The sequence below is a fragment of the Rhincodon typus genome, chromosome 2, assembly GCF_021869965.1.
Source record: "Rhincodon typus isolate 14 chromosome 2, sRhiTyp1.1, whole genome shotgun sequence".
In the NCBI taxonomy this organism is placed as follows: domain Eukaryota; kingdom Metazoa; phylum Chordata; class Chondrichthyes; order Orectolobiformes; family Rhincodontidae; genus Rhincodon; species Rhincodon typus.
This window is the reverse complement of record NC_063333.1, coordinates 65561837-65583763: the sequence shown is the minus strand read 5'-3', so window position 1 is coordinate 65583763 and position 21927 is coordinate 65561837. Positions and strand designations below refer to the sequence as shown.

At 40.7% G+C, this 21927-nt stretch overlaps 1 protein-coding gene across 2 annotated transcripts in view; it reads right to left on the bottom strand.

Moving 5' to 3' along the window:
• Positions 1 to 21927, bottom strand: part of galnt1 (UDP-N-acetyl-alpha-D-galactosamine:polypeptide N-acetylgalactosaminyltransferase 1) — a 121868-nt gene that overhangs the window by 44985 nt on the left and 54956 nt on the right. For both annotated transcript variants that reach the window (XM_048614242.1, XM_020533400.2), the window contains exon 3: positions 18041 to 18209. In XM_048614242.1, coding sequence (XP_048470199.1) covers positions 18041 to 18209 — 169 coding nt within the window. The remainder of the gene's footprint in view (positions 1 to 18040; positions 18210 to 21927) is intronic.

Genomic DNA, 21927 nt, shown 5'->3' with positions numbered 1-21927 from the left:
GTGAGACCACATCTGGAGTACTGTGTACAGTTTTGGCTCCCTGGAGGAAGGATGGATTTGCATTGGAGGCAGATCAGAGAAGGTTTACTAGATTAATTCCAGAGATAAAAGGGAGCAATTGAGCAGTTTAAGCCTATACTCAAAATTTAGAAGAATGAGAGGAGCACTAATCAAGGCATACAAGATGTTAAATTAGATTTGGGGTAGGTATTACCCGTTGTGGGGCAATCTATACCAAAAATAAAATTATAGTTTTATGCTAAGAAGAGGCAAATTTAAAATAGAGATGAGGAAGAATTACTTCTCTCAAAGGGTTATGAATCTGTGGAATTCACTAACCAGTGCGGTGGATGCCAGAAGTCTGAACAAATTTGTGGAGAAAACAGTTTTTGATTAGCAATGTGTTAAAAGGTTAAGGGGAATGGACAGGAAAGAGGACCTGAGGTGGACAGGCGATCAGCTGTGATCACATTAAATTGCACAGCAGGCTCAAGGTGATGAAGGGCCTATTCCTGCTCCTGGTTCCCATGTTCTCGAAACCAAGTTATACATTTCAGGTCAATGAGACTTCTTCAGAACTCATTTCAGATTTTCAGCAATCAGTAATTTTCTTTTATTTCAGCAAAATTACTGTTCATTTCCTTGACTGATTTATAATATTAATCTTTTAAAAAATGCATGGGACGTTGGGGTTTCTGACTGGACCATTTGCTCTGGAGGTAGTGGTGGTCAGCTGCCTTCTTGAACTGCCGCAGTTCTTGGTGTGGGTACAGAGTGCATTTAAGAAATGATTTTAAGGATTTTAACCCAGCGATAGTGAAGGAATGGTAATACATTTCCAAATTAGAATGATGCTTGGCCTAGAAGGGAACTTGTAGGTGGTAATATGGCTGTAAGGGTGGGAAAGTTCATTGTTTTGAAAGGCGTTATTGAAGGAGCTTTGCAGAGTTGCTGCAGAGAATCTTGTATCAATTGCACAATCTACACAATGGTGCCTTGTGCGTCAGCGGTAAAGGGAGTGAACATTGAAGGCAGTGAACGAGGTGCCAATCAGCAGGTTGCTTTGTACTGGATGGGGTCATGCTTCTTGGATGTTGCTGGAGCTTTGCACTCATCCAGGATGTGGAGAGTATTCAATCATATACCCGGCTTGCGCCTTGTAGATGATACCTAGTCGTCAATTCATTTCGAAACAACACCTAAATAACCATATGACACTTCTGTTAGGATGTTAATTCCTTCAACTATTTGGCAAAAAGGGGAAAATAGAAGCGTGAGGGGAGCCTCGTTTTCCTCTTACCAGCCACCATGCCAGCCTGTTCCAAAGATCCCACATTCAGGCAAATTATACAGTTTGGCTTGAGGGGGCAGTGGACGGAACCAATAAATGATGACAACAACTTATCAAGTCAAAGTCAGTTGAGGCATATATACTTGTGGCAGAATGGAAATCAAAGCTTCAATCAAATTAACCTGAACTACAATTGTCAACAGGCCATAGCTGCAGGCTGTGAAAGAGTTTGCTTTGATAACTTCATGAATACATCCCAGCTTCAGGAGCCCTCTTGCTCCTTTTACTAACATTAACACTTCCTATCTTGTTGTTCAGCTTCCAAACCTTCAGTACTGAAGAGCCTATTACTGGCCCTCCAAACACCGGAGCCCATCCTCTATCGTGAAATTGTCAGAGCATCTGAAGGCAGCCATTGAATTGGCTAGCTCTTCAAAAATTACTCAATAAAAGCAAAATACTATGGGTGCTGGAAATCTGAAATAAATCAGAGAATGAAGGAGAAACTCAGCAAGTCTGGCAGCATCCAAGGAGAGAAAAAAATAATATTAACACTGAGTCTGATTGGACTTCTTCAGACTGAAAAGGATTGGAAAATAGTGGGGTTTTTATTCTTTTGACAGGCAGAGGAGGAGTGTGGAAATAGACATAATGGAAACCCAATGAAAACATCAATGGTGTCACAAATTGGGGTGAAAGGGAACGAGAGATGTAAACTCAGTAAAGAAGTGTGGAAAGGTGAAAATAGGTCCACTTAGTCACGTCACCTTCTGACCTCAGGTGCTGACATGAAAGACTCATATCTCCTTTTGATCATGACCCAGGAACAAACATTACTGCAAACAGTATATAATGGGCATTAAATTTGTGCCATCTACAGAAAGCAACACAAGGGAAGGGTATGAATGATAGGTTTGAGAGAAAGGTAGGAGAAAGATACAAAAGTTTGAAAGAAGTAAAAATTTGGAAGAAAATTTAAATCTGTATAAATTGTGAGTATTGAGAACAGGCACTTAGTTAGATGATCGTACTGAATGGTGAAGCAGGTTGAAGAGCTGATTCTGCTAATTATTTGTAATTTATTTTGTTGACAGTAATTAACGTCTCCGAAATGTTTAAAAGTCAAAACTCAGCAGCCAAATTCAGCTGCACATCAATTGATGTTCACAGGTCCTGGTAACAGGTAAAACTAAATAGGCATAATTTTCACCTCATCTTTGTTATGTTGCACAGGGGTAGCATGCTGAAAATCAACACCCATTATTCCCAGAGTCAAAAATGTTCAAGTTTTTGAACAGTCTAGAATTTTCAATTTACATGTCTTCTAGACTCTGGTTAACAAAATAAGAACCAGATTTTTGTACTTACAAGAATCACTACTTATTACAAATAAATGACTAGCTACCAGTAAACAAATCAAAAAGCATATGGGATTGGGGGGTCGTATACAGACACTGTTAGTGAACTGGTTGGCAAACAATAAACACAATAGAAATAAATGGGCGTTTTCCCCAGCAGCAGCCAATGATTCGCGCGGTATCACAGGGATCAGTGTTTGGACTCAAGCTATACACAAAATATATTAATGATTAGATGAGGGAACGAAATACAGTATCTCCAGGTTTTCAGATGACAAAACTGTGTGGGACGGTGAACAGTGAGGAGGATGCAGAGATGCTTCAGAGTAATTGGGACAATTTGAGTAAGTAGGCAAAAACATAGCAAAAGAAGTATAACGCGGATAAATGGGAGGTTATCACTTCGTTAGCAAAAACAAGAAGGCAGATTATCTGAATGGTGATAGTCTGGTGTCCTTGTACAGCAGTAACTGAAAGTAACTGTGTAGATACAGCAAGTAGTAAGGGCGGCAAATGGTATGTTAGCTATCATAGTCGGAGACTGAGTACAGGAGCAGGCACGTCTTACTGCAATTGTACAGGGCCTCGGTGAAACTGCAGCTAGAGTACTGCATACAGTTTTGGTCTCCTTATTGGAGGTTGGTTGTCTGGTTACAGGAGTGCAATGTACGTTTACCAGACTGATTCCTAGGATGGCACGGCTGACATAAGAGGAGAAACTGGATCAATTAGGATTATATCCACTGGAGTTTAAAAGAATGAAGGAGGTGGGCGTCTCAGAGAAACTTATATAACTAACAGAATTAGACTGAGTAAATGCAAGAAGGATATTCCTGATGACCACAGAGTCCAGAGTCAGTGGTCACAGTTTCAGGATACAGGATTGGCCATTTAGAACAGAGATGAGAATATTTTTTCCATCCAGAGAGTGGGTAGTCTGTGGAATTCTCTGCCAACAGAAAGCAAATGAGGCCAAAACAATGAATGTTTGAAGAGGAGTTAGATGTAGTTCTTAGGGCTAAAGGGATCAAAGGCTATGGGGAGAAAGCAGGACAGGGAATGGAGCTGGATGATCATGATCGTACTGATTGGCACAGCAGACTCAAAGGGCCCCCTTATAAACTTTCCTTTATACGTAGGAAAAAAAAATTTCATAGGTACTATTAATGAAGGGAAACAGGGAAAGCAGCTCAGTGGTCTCTGTTTACAGGATCTACTAAAACGGTTCTGGGTGCTGATTAGAAACTGCTTCTTGGTCTTCCATCTCTGGATGCTTCAGCTAGTTTTCAGGAGGCACAGAGTGCACATTTATAAAAGATTGACTTGACTTATTTATTAAAGATCACAGCTTACAGCAAATGAAGAGAACATAAACTGACTTTCTTCAGGCTTAAAGTGGCTTTTATTGCAGAGAAGAGAGAGTTTGAGCGCTGGAGGAGATGTGATGGCTTTTTCCCATATTGTTCACAGCCTCAAGCAGAAGGTATCAATGATAAATCATCGTTAGTCCACAGACAAATCAGCTACATGTTGCCGGCTGAATCTCCACTTGTGCACACCCTTGACTCCAGAAGAGGGTCCAGCCAGAAAAGCACACATCCCATGGGTAAATACAAAAAAAAGTCTCCTATGACCCCTTGATCCAGCAGCTGCATAAACAGTGCTTACAATGAGTGATAGATTACTTGCTTCTGGGGGCCTGAAGCAATGAATTTGCTGGAATTGCCCAGGAAGACTAAACTGATGGAAATTACCCTGCATCCAAAATCTGACAGTTGGAGATCTAACAGAAGACTGACTTCCATCAATAGTACCCAAGAAACAAGTAGAGGGATTAAAACCTGTTCCAACTCCTGGGTTAAGTATAAAATTGACACCAGCCTAACCTCTCACCCACTTACTTGGCACCCTACCCCTTCACCCATATACCATGCACACTAACTTTTCTTCCATAACAACTCAAAGTAGCTGTCATACTTTTAAATTCTTCTTCTACAAGTAGAACACAGCAGAATGTGCTATGAAAGGGGAACAAATTCTGGATAGATCGACTCTGATGTTCCAGGTGAAACTTGTTCCTGTGTCCTTGCAATGGATCCAACATCACATGTTAGACTAAAGAAATGTAAATAAAGTAGGTAACCCTTTGTCTAATTTGGTAGGAAATAAAGATTTCAAACCAGATCAGAATACGAGACTAGTGCATTACAGAAACAAGGATGATATGGATTAGCACTCCTGGGTGAATTACTCTATATGCTGGCTCAAGACTCAGTTTTATTTGGCTACCACCATTTTGGCTCCAAGTCAGAAGAATGAAAGATCAAGCTATGTTTCAGGGTTTAAGTTTTAATCTAGGCTGACATTCCATTTATTGTACGGAATGTTTTGAGATTTGAGGGGAACACAAAATTTAGAAGCAGGATTAGCCATATGGCCCTCTGCCATTCAATAAGATCAAGACTGATCTGGTTCTGATTTCAACTGCACCTTTCTATCTGCTTCCCAAAGTTCCAGACTGTCACCTAGCAAAAATCTATGAATTATTTGAGGCAACGTTATAAGACACAGCCTTCATTTCTTTTTGAAGAGAATTCTGCAGACTAACAGTTCAGAGAAAAAGATTCTCATCTCTATCTTAAAAAGGAAACCAATTACTCCTAAACTGTGTCCCTTATTTCTTGCCTTACCCACAACAAGAGACCTCCTTTCAGTTTCAATTTGCCTCTTAATTTTGATCTCATAATTTTCGATAAAGTCACATCTAATTCTTCTGAATTTTAATGGTTAAAAGACCTGCCTGTCCAATCATTGCTCATGAGATAATAGTCTCATTGCAGGAAATGACAAAATAGAAACAAAACAGAAATTGGGAGAAATTCAGCAGGCCTGCCAGCGTCAATCGAGAGAGAAACAGAGTCAACATTTCAGGTCTAGCGACCATTCTTCGGAACTGATAGCTTGGAAAAGGTGGTCTAAATGCTGAAGACATAGGGTAGTAAGCGATGGAGAAAGAAAAGCACACCCCTTCCACCATCTTCAGCATATGTATCACCTCTTCCAAGCTACTATTAATTCTGAAGGAGTGTCACTGGCCCTGCAACGTTAACTCTGCTTTCTGTCCACAAATATTGCCAGACCTGTTGAGTTTCTCCAGCAATTTCTGTTCTTGTTACAGATTTCCAGTAAAGGCAGTTCATGATTTTTATATTAACTTTGCACTATGTGCTAACGTGATACGATGTCACAAAACTAAGGTTTTTTCTTTCATAGTACAACAAACTTTAATCAATCAGCACCTATGAGACCTGGAGTATGCCAGTTGACCCAGAGGTCCCCATGATCAATGTAAAACACACACTAAGTAACAGAAACGCATCACTACTATATTTTATTTACAACATAAATCACTTAAATAATAATAATACAACTTTGCTTTAAAACAAAGCTTATAGGCAGACAGCTTTCTCACTCGCACCCTTAACTGACTACTGACATTGTGGAGATTGCAATAATACAGTAAACTTTGTTGTATTCATGCTCCATAATTTTTCCCAGTTTATCGAGTGTGCCAGTTTATTATGTGCCAGTCAAAACAGTTTGCTGTACAAAAATAAGGCACCTCCATCTCCTACCTACTAACCTCATCCCGCCCCCTTGACCTGTCCGTCCTCCCTGGACTGACCTATCCCCTCCCTAACTCCCCACCTACACTCACCTTTACTGGCTCCATCCCCGCCTCTTCGACCTGTTTGTTTCCTCTCCACCTATCTTCTCCTCTATCCATCTTCTATCCACCTCCCACTCTCTCCCTATTTATTTCAGAACCCCCTTCCCCTCCCCCTTTTCTGAAGAAGGGTCTAGGCCCGAAATGTCAGCCTTTCTGCTCGGCCTGCTGTGTTCATCCAGCCCTGCACCTTGTTGTCTCGGATTCTCCAGCATCTGCAGTTCCTACTATCTTTGAAGGACATGTTGGTTTTTAACCATGCAAAACAGACAAAAACCAAAAAAATTGCAAATGTAATCTAACATTATCTAACATCAATTCATGGATTGATCAACTACTACAGACAATTAGTTCCTCAATCTAAAAATACTAGTGCAAATGCAAAATCATTCATCTATAAATACCAACTGACATATCCAAATTACACATGACAAACAATCAGATGATTGCCATAGCTGCTTTCTTCATCATCCTTCAAACCATTAAGGTACATGGAAGCCAAATGACAGATCTAAAATGGATAGACCACATTTTACCACTAATATGAAATTGAAGAAATAGACTAAAATTTGTGTCAATTTGTGGAAGGGTTATGGACAGGAGTTTTAAGCCCTATACAACGTTCAAAATAATAATGTCGGCAAACAACCGATAAAAACTGTTACGTTTCAATTTATTTCATTTAATTTACTGCCATATTAAGTCATCTCTATTCCAAATGAACAATAAAGGGTGGCAAATGAGAATTCATTATATGCAGGATTGACTGCATAGAATTCAGCCAGTAAACATATTAGCAAAAGCTTTACAAAATCAGAATAAAAATCAAAGTATATAAATGGAACAAAGAAGTTGTACAAGCTGGAATGCAAAAATGTAACAATTCAACAACTACTCTGCAAAAGGACAGACAAGGAAAGCAGTTACTCCTCTAAATAGTTAACATAGAAAATTATTCAGAAAAACAAAGCTCTGCACAAAAGTAAATTTCTGCTTCGTTTCTCTGGTTTCAGTTCTGTTGAGATCATCTTTATCTTTCGTATTTTCCCTCATGTTTGGTTTGGAACAGAGCTGCAGTTGAGTGTTAAACTTTGAACAGCACTTGTTTCAAAATAAAAGGAGAGAACAAAAGAGAAAAACAAAAAGGATATTTGCTGTTGGGAAATGGCCTAGAAAGTTAAAGCAAATTAATCACCGTTTTAAGAACACTATCAACAAAACAACACCAGAGAAGTTATGTTCAGGGACTGGCAACTGGTTGGATGTTGAATTGATCAACAAAGAGGAGGAGGATTCTGGCTAGCCATCCACGCAGAATATTGAAAAGGAAAGAAACCACTGGATGAACTAGTTTTCGACTGGGCTGTTGGGTAGGTGGCAGTGTTGCTTTGGAAGCTGTTGGACTGGTCATTTGGGTTTTGCTCTCTAGTTATTCTCCAGTTATCAACTTGTTGAAAGTTATAAGAACCCCAGTCCACAAGAAATAAGGAAAAGTTTCTGGAGACCTGCAGAAGCTGTTTGCAGTAATTGGTAATTTTGAAATTCAAGCAAGACACCATTCTATGTGACTATAATACAAATTATTGGATTTCATGAAATCCAAATCATTGTTGAAATGATTATTGAACTGGCACCTTAGATTCTAACTTTAAAAAATTTATCCCTTAATCGTGTCTGAGAGAGAGTGGGGCTTGGTGATTAAAAAAGATTGGGTTTATATCATTGATATTAATTAGATTGCCTTGCAATTCATCTGTGTTTTGCTAAAGTTACATTATTTTTTGTTCAAGACATGAACCTGGCATCCAAGATCAGTTATTTGTCAAGTCTAGTTATGAACAATCAATCAATTTTGAGGATCATTAAATGTTTTAATTTCACTGCGTTATGAATCCGAATTGGTTTGGCTTGCTATCTGTGTGTCGTAACAGTGCATATGGATTAGAAGTAGTTTAGGCCATTTGGTCATTTAAGCCAGCTATCATTTTATCAAATGGTTTGATCTGATGGTGGCTTCAACATCGCTTTCCTGTTTACTCCTTTGACTGCCTTGTTGGTCAAGAATCCATCAAACTCATCATTAAAACTGTTTAATCATGATGCCTTGATCACTGATTGTTAAAGACTTCCACATTTCTTTTCATGTCCTCATTAACAAGGAGACCTCACTTTTAAACTGAGATAACAAGGTGTACAGCTGGATGAAAACAGCAGGCCAAGCAGCATCAGAGAAGCAGGAAAGACAACGTTTCGGGTCTGGACCCTTCTTCAGAAATGGGGGAGGGGAAGGGGATTCTGAAATAAAGAGGGGGGGGGTGCGGATGGAAAATGGATAAAGGAGCAGATAGGTGGAGAGGAGACAGACAGGTCAAACAGGCGGGGATGGAGCCAGTAAAGGTGAGTGTAGGTGGGGAGTTAGGGTGGGGGTTGGTCAGTCCAGGGAAGACGGACAGGTCAAGGAGGCGGGGATGAGGCTGGTAGGCAGGTGGTGACGGTGGGGGTTGAGGTGGGAGAAAGGATGGACAGGTTAGGGAGGCTGGGCTGGTTTTGGGATGCGGTCGGGGGTGGGGGGATTTTGAAGCTTGTGAAGTCCACATTGATACCATTGGGCTGCAGGGTTCCCAAGCGAAATATGAGGTGCTGTTCCTGCAACCTTCGGGTGGCATTGTTGTGGCACTGGAGGTGGCCCAGGATGGACATGTCGTCCAAGGAGTGGGAGCGGAAGCTGAAGTGGTTCGCGACTGGGAGGTGCAGTTGTTTGTCACGAACCGAGCGTAGGTGTTCAACAAAGCAGTCCCCAAGCCTCCGCTTGGTTTCCCCGATGTAGAGGAGGCCACATCGGAAACAACGGATACAGTACACCACATTAGCAGATGTGCAGGTGAATATCTGTTTGATGTGGAAGGTTTTCTTGGGTCCTGGGATGGGGGTGAGCGGGGAGTTGTAGGGACAGGTGTAGCACTTCCTGCGGTTGCAGGGAAAAGTACCGGGGGTGGTGGGGCTGGTGGGGAGTATGGAGCAGACAAGGGAGTCACGGAGAGAGTGATCCCTCCGGAAGGCAGATAAGGGTGAGGAGGGAAAAATGTCTTTGGATAGTGGGGTCAGATTGCAGGTGGCGGAAGTGCCGGAGGATGACGCGTTGGATCCAGAGGTTGGTGGGGTGGTACGTGAGGACGAGGGGGATTCTGTTTTGGTTATTATTGCGGGGAGGGGGTGTGAGGGATGAGTTGCGGGAAATGCGAGAGATGCGGTCGAGGGCGTTTTCGACCACAGTGGAGGGGAAGTTGCGGTCCTTGAAAAACGAGGACATCTGGGATGTCCCCCACCTCCTACCTACCAGCTTCATCCCCGCCTCCTTGACCTGTCCGTCTTCCCTGGACTGACCAACTCCCACCCTAACTCCCCACCTACACTCACCTTTACTGGCTCCATCCCCGCCTCCTTGACTTGTCCGTCTCCTCTCCACCTATCTGCTCCTTTATCCATCTTCCATCTGCCCCCCCCACCTCTCTATTTATTTCAGAATTCCCTTCCCCTCCCCCATTTCCAAAGAAGGGTCCAGACCCGAAACGTCAGCTTTCCTGCTCCTCCGATGCTGCCTGGCCTGCTGTGTTCATCCAGCTCTGCACATTTGTGCCCGAACTGTTTCCTGTTAGCTGATCAATCTTATATCCATGCTAATGTCACCCTTTACAGCATAAGCTATTTTGGGGAGTAGCCTCTGATGTGGCATCTTATCAAATGCCTTCTGGAAATCCAAGTACACTATATCCACAGATTCCCTTTTCATCTATGTCGCTTGCTATTAAATTACACAAATGCAATTTCCCTTCCACAAAACCATAATGATGCACCCGATTACATTGAGATTTTCTAGGTGTCTTTTCAAAAACAGGCTCCAACATTTTCCCAATCAATTGTCCAGTAGTTTTGTATTTTCAGTCTGCCTTCTTTTTTGGATAGAGGAATTAGATGCTCTATTTCCCAGTCCAGTTGGATCATTCCAGAATCTGGAGTGTTTTGGAAAATTAAAATAAAAAAAAACAAACATTTACAATTGCAGCCGTCATTTTCTTTTTACAACTCTAGGATGCCATCCATCAGCCACCTGGAGTTGTCAGCTTTCAGTTCAAATAATTTTCTTAGTATCTTTTCCTTGGTGATCATGATTTAATATTGCTTCCTCCCTTTCATGTCTTGATTTGCAGTTATTCCTGGGATTTTATTTGTACCTTCTACGGTGAAGACAGATGAAAACTGTTCAATTGATTAGTTACTTCCATATTTTTCGTTATTAATCACCTAAACTCACTTGGAGAATCAACACTAATTATTCTTTTACTATTTAAATACTGCAGAAATTTCTACTCCATATATTTCTGACTAGCTTTTAATCATTTTCTAAATTGTTCCTCACCATTGTTCTTTAAATCATTTTCTTTTAAATATTCAATGCAATTCTCTAATATGCTACTAAACTTGGCAGAATTGTATGTTTTTCTTACAATTCAATATTACCTTGAACTTCTTTACTTAACCACGTGTGTATTAAGAGTCTTGCATTCTCATTGGAAAGAATCTTTGCTGAGTTATGATATAGCTGTTTACATGTCTGTCAATGCATTTCTACTGATCTATTCAATAACCCAATTTCCCAGTTTACTTTAGCCAACTTGATCACTATTTTGGTAGCTCCACATTTCATAAATGTTTGCAGACTTGAGTTTGAAATATTGTGAATACCTAGCCTAAATGTTTTTAAAAAGGAGGCTAATAAAAGGATGATGGAACTATTTAAAAAATAAAATCACTCTTTGGAAGTCACACATCTCGCGATAGCTGCTGTTTCATTGCAGACATCTTGCCTGGGTTTATGATTGTCAGGTTGCAGCTTCTGGTTTTGGGTATTGTTTAGATTTTCCGTTGATGGCCAACCTGTGGAAAGAACATGCTTCTCAGCTCAGCTCTCCTGTTTCTGAAAAATTTCTTGTTGTACATTCACCGATATTTCGACCCTGGTCCAGTCTGAACCCCGATCGTCTTCCTGAAGAACATTTAGAAGCCTAATTTCCTGAGCAAACTGTGTTGGCAAAAGACCCTAGAGATTTCTGACTGTTTGGTGACATTTGTCTTTATGCACCAGAACGTCAGACTAATTACTCTTTCAACATTCCACAAATTATTCTATTTTTCACTAAGAGAAAAAGACTTATTGGCCAACCTCTTTTCACCCCAATAGTGAACTTCTGCAAAGAGAAATTCTTTTCTCCCCAGTATGATGAGAGACAGCACGCAAGAAAATGAATACATGATGCACAGGCAGGTTAGGGGAAAATAGCTATAAATATAAGAAATACAAAGTCTATTGGATAGTTTGCATAGTTATTAGATACATTGTAATGTCAACAATTTAGTGCTTATTATAAAGAAAAAAAATCCATCCATCCACGTTTCTTTAAGTTTAAGCAAACAAACTTTTAAGTAACCATAGTCCGACTGGATACAAGGCTGTTTTCTCATTAGAACACATGACTGGTGGTAGTTTAACCTGGAAGGTCACCATGCCTCAGAGAGGGAAGATTGGGAAAAAGAATCTTTTATGGTAATGTCAGCCAGTGGAATTTAAACCCATGCTGTTGGCATTGTTCTATATTGCAAATCAGCCATCCAGGCAAGAGAATACATACGACTGACCGTATGTGAAACCAGATGATCCATGGACTAAAGGGACTAGATAAAGGCTCTGCTCCCCTCATCATGGTTGTAAAACAAAAGCTCACAGCAGGATACAAAGAGATGTCTAATTTAAAACAGGATAATAATAGTGGAACTGATAAGAGCTTTAAAGCTGAAATTAGAATTTCACTAGGAAAGAGAAAGGATAAATGACAGAGAACAAGGGATTAAGCGAGTCAGGACAAGAGACAGACAGGAGCGATAGTGAGCCAGACAGAAAATTCAACCCAAGAGCCAGTGAGAAGTAGTTCAATCTTGTTCACCCTTCCAAAAGGTTTATGAAAAAGATGCAGAGGCTTTAAAAAAAACCTTTTGATTGGATCACGCAACAGAAAAAGGACAGAAGGAAACTGGACAATGCTCACACAAAGCAGGTTGATAGGCAGAGCTTGTTTGTTTTATTATTTGCTTTCTGAGGGTCTTTAAAAGATTGAGGCATCAAAGAAAAGCTATTTTTGATGCATACAAGTTAGTCCCTGAGGCATAAGGCAGAAATTTTGGAGTATCATAATGCAGCCAGGGCAAGCTTATATAGAATTAGAGACAATAAAGCAAAATAGTTATGATCTTTGGATGTAGGCATTAAAAGGCAGAGACAATGTACAAGATCCTTAGGGAAATAATTTTCCTTTAAGGATTGACAACTTCACTCCTTCCATTGTTACGAATTGACATAGAAAATCAGAAGGAAGTAACTGCAAGCCAGGCAGCTGAGATAGGTGATAGTTGAGAACTGGTCCATGAACTCTAACTCCTTTTCCATCACCACCACAAAACTGTGAAGGATAGAAGATAGGAGAGTAAAAGGAAGGCATGCAGCCAGGGATAGGAAGGGACAGCTAGGCATGTGCCAAGATCTCCTCAAACTAGGAAAGAACACGCCAAGGATAGAAGTGATGTCCAAAGGCCCAAGATTTACCATTGTCACATGACCCTGACCACAGCTAAGGGATTAAGTACAAATACCATTGAGCGCTGGAAAGTAAACAAAATAGCTCAGAGTTAAAATGAGTTAACATCAAAAGGAAATCTTATAACTGCACATGTGGTAACCTGGAAGATCCAAACCTGTGTAAACTGACATGTTTAACGTTCAGGTCTTTATAAAGTTGTTGCTTGTGGTAGAGAAAGAAACGAACCAGAGAATAGCTGTCACCTGTGTCGAGTTGAAACAGGTGTAGTGTATATACATGTTCTTACTGTCTTTTCCCAGGGCAATGCCTTGACTGGAGTTAACTCTAGTTGGATTAAAATTTAAAATAAAGCTTGGCACTTTAACTGTCACTTATCAACTAACTGGTGCATTCTTCATGGTAATGAATCTTCCAGAGTCCAACCTAGCAGCTTTCTCCTATATGGCATAAATTGTTATTCGTGTACCTTGCAAGCACCAAGACAATTTACAAGATAAAAGGTTGCAAAAAGTGTATCTTTTCTCAGCAGTACTAAAATATTAGTTAACAGGACACGTTAACAGTTCTTTTAACATCTGAGCTTAACAGAGATCAGCCTTCGTCACACCAGACAATCATTTGCAATATCAAACAACACCAGACTTAAAAATGCTCTAGCCACTTTCCAGACACTGATAAATCAAGTGTTCCTAATCATGTAGTTTACCTTGATAACATACTGGTGTACAGTAATACTTGATTGGGCCACTTAAAACAACTAAAAACTCCATCTAGAAAATTACTATCAGTTGTTTAGGTAATAAACGCTACCAAAAAAGTGACTTACAAAAGCACAGATAATCGAGCGAGGACAACTGTTGCCAAAAATACAAGCTTTAGCAGAATTCTCTGCCACTAAAACTAAACAGAAATTATAGGATTTTTACTGAAGGTGTGTTTGTCTTGAATCTATGAGTGCACGCATTCTGCAGCTGCAACAGTTCTGCTACTCTACAATATTTGTGCTTTAATTATTTTTCATTTATTAAATTTTAACTTACATCTCTCATCCTATCTCTGCCTATATTCTGATCATTTGAAGAAAATTTCTATTCCACCTTACTGAAATTCCCTAGTTAAGATACATTGGAAATACTCATCTTCCTGCTTCCCTGTGATGTCACATTAAGTTCTTTCTGAATTTCTAAACTGAGTCATGGTTACAGGCTAGACCCACTCAGGCTGATTCGCAGAGGGAAGATTCTACTTCATGCCCCTTTGTTCATGCTGATTTGTAGCGGACTGTTTCACTATTGGTCCCACAAAAGTGGACCTTATACTGCACATGGCTCCACTGGTCTTCCAAATTAATGAAGCAATCCTCTGGGTTAAATCCATTAGTTCTCAAAGTATTACTTTCATTCTTGGCATGCCAAGCTTTTAAGGTTCAGTGAAAACATTCCAATCTGATATTAATAATAAATTGTACATTAAATTTGACTTTCCATAATTACTCAAAATCAGATGCTTTTGAAAAGCATGCCAACTGTCCTCATTGTTCATTTTTTTTCCATTTCTCAAATCAGGAGGTTGTGGGGGTGGACATAACTTGTCCCTACCACTTAAAGCCACTTATATAAAAGCTGGTCTAGTTCAGTTTCCGGTCAACTGGTCACCTAAAATATTAAAAAGGAAGGATTCGTACACAGAGGCATTGTTAAATGTCAAAGGGGAGATGGTTAAATTCTTAGGGATTGCCTGGCATGATTGGCATAAATATTATTGATCCTCAAAATTTAAATACATTCCTTATTTTTCAGCTTTTTTCTAGAAATGCAACTATTCTTTGGTTTTTATTCTAGTAAAGTGTTGGAGCCAATAAGTTTGATCTATCTCACTGATAATCAAGTAATTCCATGATCTGAGCAATGCAATTTAAATGCACCTCAAACAATTAATAGAAAATGTTGCACTTGTGTAACTTGGCTCAATGTGAAAAGGAATTTAGTAGTGCAGAAAACTGGGATACTTAGAAGCACAATTCTATTTAAAAGGTATAGCTTGGATATTTGGCAGAAAATTTAAATACCTAACATAGAACATAGAACAGTACAGCACTGTACAGGCCCTTTGGCCCACGATGTTGTGCTGACCTATTATCCTACTAAGATCAATCTACCCTGCATACCCTACATTTTACTATCCTCCATGTGCCTATCCAAGAGTCGCTTAAAAGTCTCTAGAGTATCTGACTCCACTCGCACAGCCAACAGCGCATTCCACACGCCCACCACTCTGTGAAGAGCCTACCTCTGACATCTCCATCCATATACCTTCCTCCAATCACCTTAAAATTATGCCCCCTTGTAATAGTCATAACCTTTATGACGTTTGTATCAGGCAAAGCAAAGAGCAGAATTCTAACTGCAGCTGCTTTTTAAACTTAAGTAATGTAAATTGGATTAAAAAAGTATACTTCAAGCTAAAGCTGGATAAAAGTGGTTCATTTTTGTCAGAGTATTTAATTAAATTGAATATTTTTGCTTGCAGATTATGCCAAATAAGGAAACCTTTCATAGTCATACAGCACAGAAACAGACCCTTTGGTCCAATTTGCCTGTGAGGAATTATGTGCCTGCACCCCAAGGGGTCTCTGTTCAACAACATGCCCAAAGCCCTACCATTAACTATGCAAGTTCTGCCCTGGTTTGTCTTAGCAAAATGCAATCCCTCACATTTATCTAAACTAAACTCAATCTGCGAAGCCTACTGGCCCAATTGATCAAGATCCCGTTGAACTCTTGGATAACCTTCCCCACTGTCTACTATACCATCAATTTTGGTGTCATCCGCATTGTCAACCACATTGCTGTGGGTTTGAAGTCACATGCAAGCCAGATTAGGTGATAATGGCAGATTTTCTTCCCTGAAGGATATTAGTGAACCAGATGGGCTTTTCCAACAATCTGTAGTTTGTCATGGTCATTAGGGATTCTTAATTCTGGACTTTTACCGAATTCAAATTTCACCAGCTGCAGAAGTGGGCCTTGAACTTGTGTCCCCAGAACATTAACTGAGTTTCTGGATTAATAATCCAGCAATAGCACCATTAGGTATGCCCCACCACAACCATTGACATTATTAAACAATACAGTTTCTGTCAATTCAAACTACAAAGCCAATTGTGAAAATTCAGAAGTTGACTTTAGTGTCAAGCAGTAAAGGAATGTCAAAGAGTGATCTAGGATAACACAACTGTCCTACATACATTGACGAGTTGAAGTGTGACAGTCAGTCAACTTGCCAACGAATTAGCATCCTTTTGTCATGCAGTCTAACCTATGGTTCCTTCAAAATTTGGTATTCTTGCTTCTGTCTGCAGAAAAAACTTCAACAGTATGTCTCCTTTTTCAGCAATACTCAAGTACTGCACTATCAAGTGTCTTTTTAAAAATAAATATATTTGCAATTCCCTCTAATGTGTAGTTATAAAAAGAACAATTTGATAATCAAATTAATTTGATTTGAATTATAGCACAGTAATAGCAGCACCTTCCAAACCAGAGATAATAGGAACTGCTGATGCTGGAGAATCTGAGATAACAAGGTGTAGTGCTGGATGAACACAGCAGGCCAAGTAGCATCAGAGGAGCAGGAAGGCTGACGTTTCAGGTTTGGACCCTTCTTCAGAAATGGGGGAGGGGTAGGGGATTCTGAAGTAAATAGGGAGAAAGGGGGAGGCGGATAGAAGATGGATAAAAGGAGAAGATAGGTGGAGAGGAGACAGACAGGTCAAGGAGGCGGGGTTGGAGCCAGTAAAGGTGAATGTAGGTGGGGAGTTAGGGAGGGGATAGGTCAGTCCAAGGAGCATGGACAGGTCAAGGAGGCAGGATGAGGCTAGTAGGTAGGAGATGGGGGTGGGGCTTGAGGTGGGAGGAGTGGATAGGTGGGACGACAGGTTAGGGAAGCGGGTACGAGCTGGTAGGACCTGCAGATGCTGGAGAATCCGAGACAACAAGGTGCAGGGCTGGATGAACACAGCAGGCCAAGCAGTACGTTTCGGGCCTAGACCCTTCATCAGAAAAGGGGGAGGGGAAGGGGGTTCTGAAATAAATAGGGAGAGAGTGTGTTCATCCAGCCCTGCACCTTGTTGTCTGGGCACGAGCTGCGCTGGTTTTGGGATGCGGTCAGGGGCAGGGAGATTTTGAAGCTTGTGAAGTCCACATTGAAACCATTGGGCTGCAGGGTTCCCAAGTGAAATAGGAGGTGCTGTTCCTGCAACCTTCGGGTGGCATCATTGTGGCACTGCAGGAGGCCCAGGATGAGGAGTGGGAGGGGGAGTTGAAATGGTTTGCGACTGGGAGGTGCAGTTGTTTGTTGCGAACCTTCCAAACCAGTGGCCTCTATCACATGGAATGTTAAGGAAGACTTGGGAACACCAACACCTGCGCGTTCCTCCTCACAGCATCCTGAACTAGAAACTACCACGTTATCATATTCTTTTAAAATCATGGACTCCTGGCCTCCTGGCCTCCAAGGAAGCCTAGTGCAGGCTCCCTGCCTTAAACTTTAGGACTATAATGGTGAACTTTTCCTTTTATTTCTCTAATGTATACCTAAGATTTTGTACCTAGGTATCTCTGTACCTATGATGATACCGGAAATGGAGACTTTGTACACTTTTCACTGTACTTAAGTACATGGGACAATAAACCTAATTCTAAAAGTTCCAACGTATTAAAAAAAACTGTAGCCAGCTCAAAATCCTGTAATCCTAACAGCACCATGGGTGTACCTAACACTATCCATCTCCCCATGGCCACCACAGTTTAAAGTAGGCAGGTAACCACCCACCAATGATAGGCAATAAATGGCTGGCTTAGCAGCAAAGCCCACATCCTGCGAGTCAAATTTTTAAAACTGCTAAAATATTATGAAGAATTTTACATTCCCTATGTTAAACAGTTTTAAAGGATCTTATATCACACAAAATATGTGGAAAAACAAAATATTAAAAACACATCATCACACTTACCCATCCAATCTAACATCAGGCAGAGTTCTGTTCAGAGCTATCATATCACTTGCCATCAAATTGAACTGGTTGATTTTGAACATCTCCTTCATTTTTTCTTGATTTTCCTTCAAAATTATTACAGGCTTCCCCATCTCTCCAGGTCCTTCTTGTGGCTTCTGTATCACATCTGAAATACAGAAAGATTTTGTTGTTAAAGCTGTTTCATTTGATAAACTATTTTTTAAAAAAATTTTGGTCATTGTCTGAAATACTAAAATTATATGCCAAGCATAATTTTCATTATTCTTTCCCATCCTCTTGCCTTAGCATATTAATAAGCCAGACAGTTCTCAGAGTTTGCTACAACAAAGTATCATGTGGGCACCTTTCAACCTATTATACAGATGGTTTCATCCAACAAATGAACATCAATTCTTTTGATATGAGCCACCAAGACGGCACTCCAGTTGAAACAAGAGTGTTTTAAACACTTATAAATTACAGGGTGACAGACTGGACTATGTTGTGTTTAGTATCTAAAGCATTTAATATTTAGAAATACTATAAAATGAATGAAAACAAATGAGTAGAAAAACAAAGTTAGTCACTTAGAATCATCATAATGGCATCCTTAATTCCAATTTAGTATTCCAGGCAAGTTGGAGCATTGCAAAGGTAAAGCACTTATTCAGTTCATTTGTCAAATCACATGGTAACACTTCTTTAACATTAAATGGCTTCACATAGTTGTTACAAAATATCCACTCTGCTATTTAAATCATTATACGCTTACCAAGATAGTTATAAAGCAAACCAACCTATGTTTATGAAGTACCATAAACACAATAAAATGTCCAAAGATTGTTCACAGGATCATAAAACAAAGCAGAGTACTAAGCCATATAAAAGGAGACTAGGACCTATGACCAAAAGCTTGGTCATGAGTTTTAAGAACCCAAAAGTTAAGAGGCAGAGTTGGATAGGGAAGGAATTCCAGAGCTTGGGGCTTAGGGCAGTTAAAGGCATAGTCACCAAAAATGCAGCAAAAGTAACTGGCTACTCTTGTCCAAAAGGAGTGCCAGGCTTCTTAATCTGAATTTGGTTTCAATCTGAAAGCAGAGAAAGTTTTTAGCAGATTCCTGAGAAAAATTAAGACAAATTAAGATAGTAATTCGTGAATACTTAGAATCATAGAATCCCTACACAGTGTGAAAACAGGCCCTTCGGCCCAACAAGTCCACACTGACCCTCTCAGCATCCCACCCAGACCCATCCCCCTATAACCCATCTAATGTACACATTCCTGAACACTGCAGGCAATTTAGCATGGCTAATCCACCGTGCCTGCACATCTTTGGACTGGGAGGAAACCAGAAAACCCGGAGGAAACCCATGCTGACACGGGGAGAATGTGCAAATTCCACAGTCACCCGAGGGTGGAATCAAACCCAGGTCCCTGGCGCTGAGAGGCAGCAGTGCAAACCACTGAGCCACCGTTCTGCCCTAAATTACCAAGGATTATCCCAAGAAGGATAAAAATAATAAAGGTGAGTCCAGGAAAATAACTCATTTGATTATGCAAGCTAGGATTGAGGCTAGGAAGTCTGCTGTGAGTAACTCACCTCCCAACTCCTCAAAGCTTGTCCACCATCTACAAGGCACAAGTCAGGAGTGTGATAGAATACTCCCCACCTGATGGCTAAGTGCAGCTTCAATATCACCCAGGAAGCTCAAATACCATCTAGGACAAGGCAGTCCACTTGATCCATCATCTTCACTCCCTTCATGATCACACAGCAGTAGCTTTGTACAAAATTTTGTACTCCCGACAAGATTCACTGCAGCAACAATATGACTCTTTCAACATCATCTTCCAAACTAGTGACGTGTACCACCAGGAAGGACAAGGACAGCCGAGCAAGAGAACACCACCTGCAAGTTCCCCTCCAGCCACAAAATCATCCAGACTTGGAATTACCTCTACTCCGTCATTATCACTAGGCTAAAATACCGGAATTCCCTTCCTATTAGTACTGTCTCATGGACTGCTGCAATTTATGAAGGTGGCTCAACAACTTTGAAATGACAGTTAGGGATGGGAAATAAATGTTGCCCTAGTCAATGATATCCACCACCTGTTAATGAGTAAAGGAAAACATTTAAAATTTTACAGAAACCATGGATTTATCATTCAACCTTTTAAGAAATGAGTTTCAAAATCAGAAACTACACATTTTAAATATACAAAATAAACAAACAATCTTTGGACAACTTCTACGAACTTGACCATCAGATTGAAAAATACTTGTCAACAGAATTTTCCTGTGGTGGAAAGTTCAAAGTTGAAATGTCAGCTTTCGTATAGCAAGCAAAGAAAATTCTTACAAAAATGACAGCTAAGCAGCACACCTAGTATATTACAATCTTTATCCCATTGTCTTGAATTGATGACTACCAAGATGTCAATAAAGGATTCGAAACTAAAGGAAGTTGATCAATTCACAAATAATTAATAAGCCAAACTACAAAACAGGGTTGTGTGCAATATCTTAAGGATTGCTACATCTGCAGCATGTTGGCCATTCTTGCATAATCTCATTTCTTGCTGCTCCTACATATGTAGAGACTTCCAATCTGATTTACTAATTATTCACTTAATCCATCTACAACTCTTTCTCCAGTATATCAATGGTATCACTAGTACTACTTCCGTCTCTCGTCCAGAATTGAACCAGTTTATCAATTTCACTTCCAATTCCCACCCCACTTTCACCTTCACCTGGTCCATCTCTGACTCGTCCCTTCCCCTCCTTGACATCTTCTGGGGATAGGCTGGCCACCAATATCGAATACAAACCAACTGACACCCACACCTCGACTATACATCCTCACAGCCGCTTCCCGTAAAGACTATTCCATTCTCCCAGTTCCTCAGTCTTCATCACATCTGTTATGATGGTGCCAATTTCAACAAGGGGGCCTCCAAAATGTCCACCTTCTTCCTCAACCGAGGATTCCTGAGCACCACAGTTGATGGGACCTTTAGTTGAATCTGACCCATCTCCTGCACTTCAGCCCTCGCCCCTATCTTCCGTCCCACAACAGCAACAGGGTCCCCTTTGTTCTCACCTACCATCCACATCCAGAGGATCATTAGCTGCCATTTCCGTCACCTCCAACAGGATGCCAGCTACTAGACATATTCTCCTCTCCTCCCCTCCCGTCAGGTTCTGCAAGGACCATTCCCTCCGAGACACCTTGCTCCACTCCTCCTTCACTTCCAACAAATCCCACCCACCCCCATCCCTCGACAGCCCTACGGCACCTTCCTCTGCAACTGCAACACCTGCCATTTGCGTCTTCCCTCCTTAGTATCCAAGGGCCCAAACACACTTTCCAGGAGAGGCCGCGCTTTACCTGCGCTTCATGCAATCTGGTCTACTGTATTCGCTGCTCACATCATGGTCTTATCTACATTGGGGAAACGAAGCATAAACTGGCTGACCACTTTGCAGAACACCTACGCTCTGTCTGCAAATAAAAAGAAACTCGAACTTCCAGTTGTCTGCCACTTCAACATACCATGTTCCCTGGCCAACATCTCTGCCTCAGGCTTGCTGCAGTGCTCCAATGAAGCTCAGTGCAAGCTGGAAAAACAGCACCTCATTTTTTGCTTGGAAATTCTACAGCCTTCTGGACTCAATATTGAGTTCAACAATTTTAGGGCTGGAGGCATCTTTTTCCATGTCCTTACCCCAACCCCCACACACCAGGCCTTGTTATCACATGGTCTGTTATTACACACTGCCCATCGTTAGTCTGGAGAATGAATAGTTATTAATGAACAATTAGTAGCTGATCGTTATCCACTCCCTTGTGTGTCCAACTGTTCTTCTCTCTCTTTG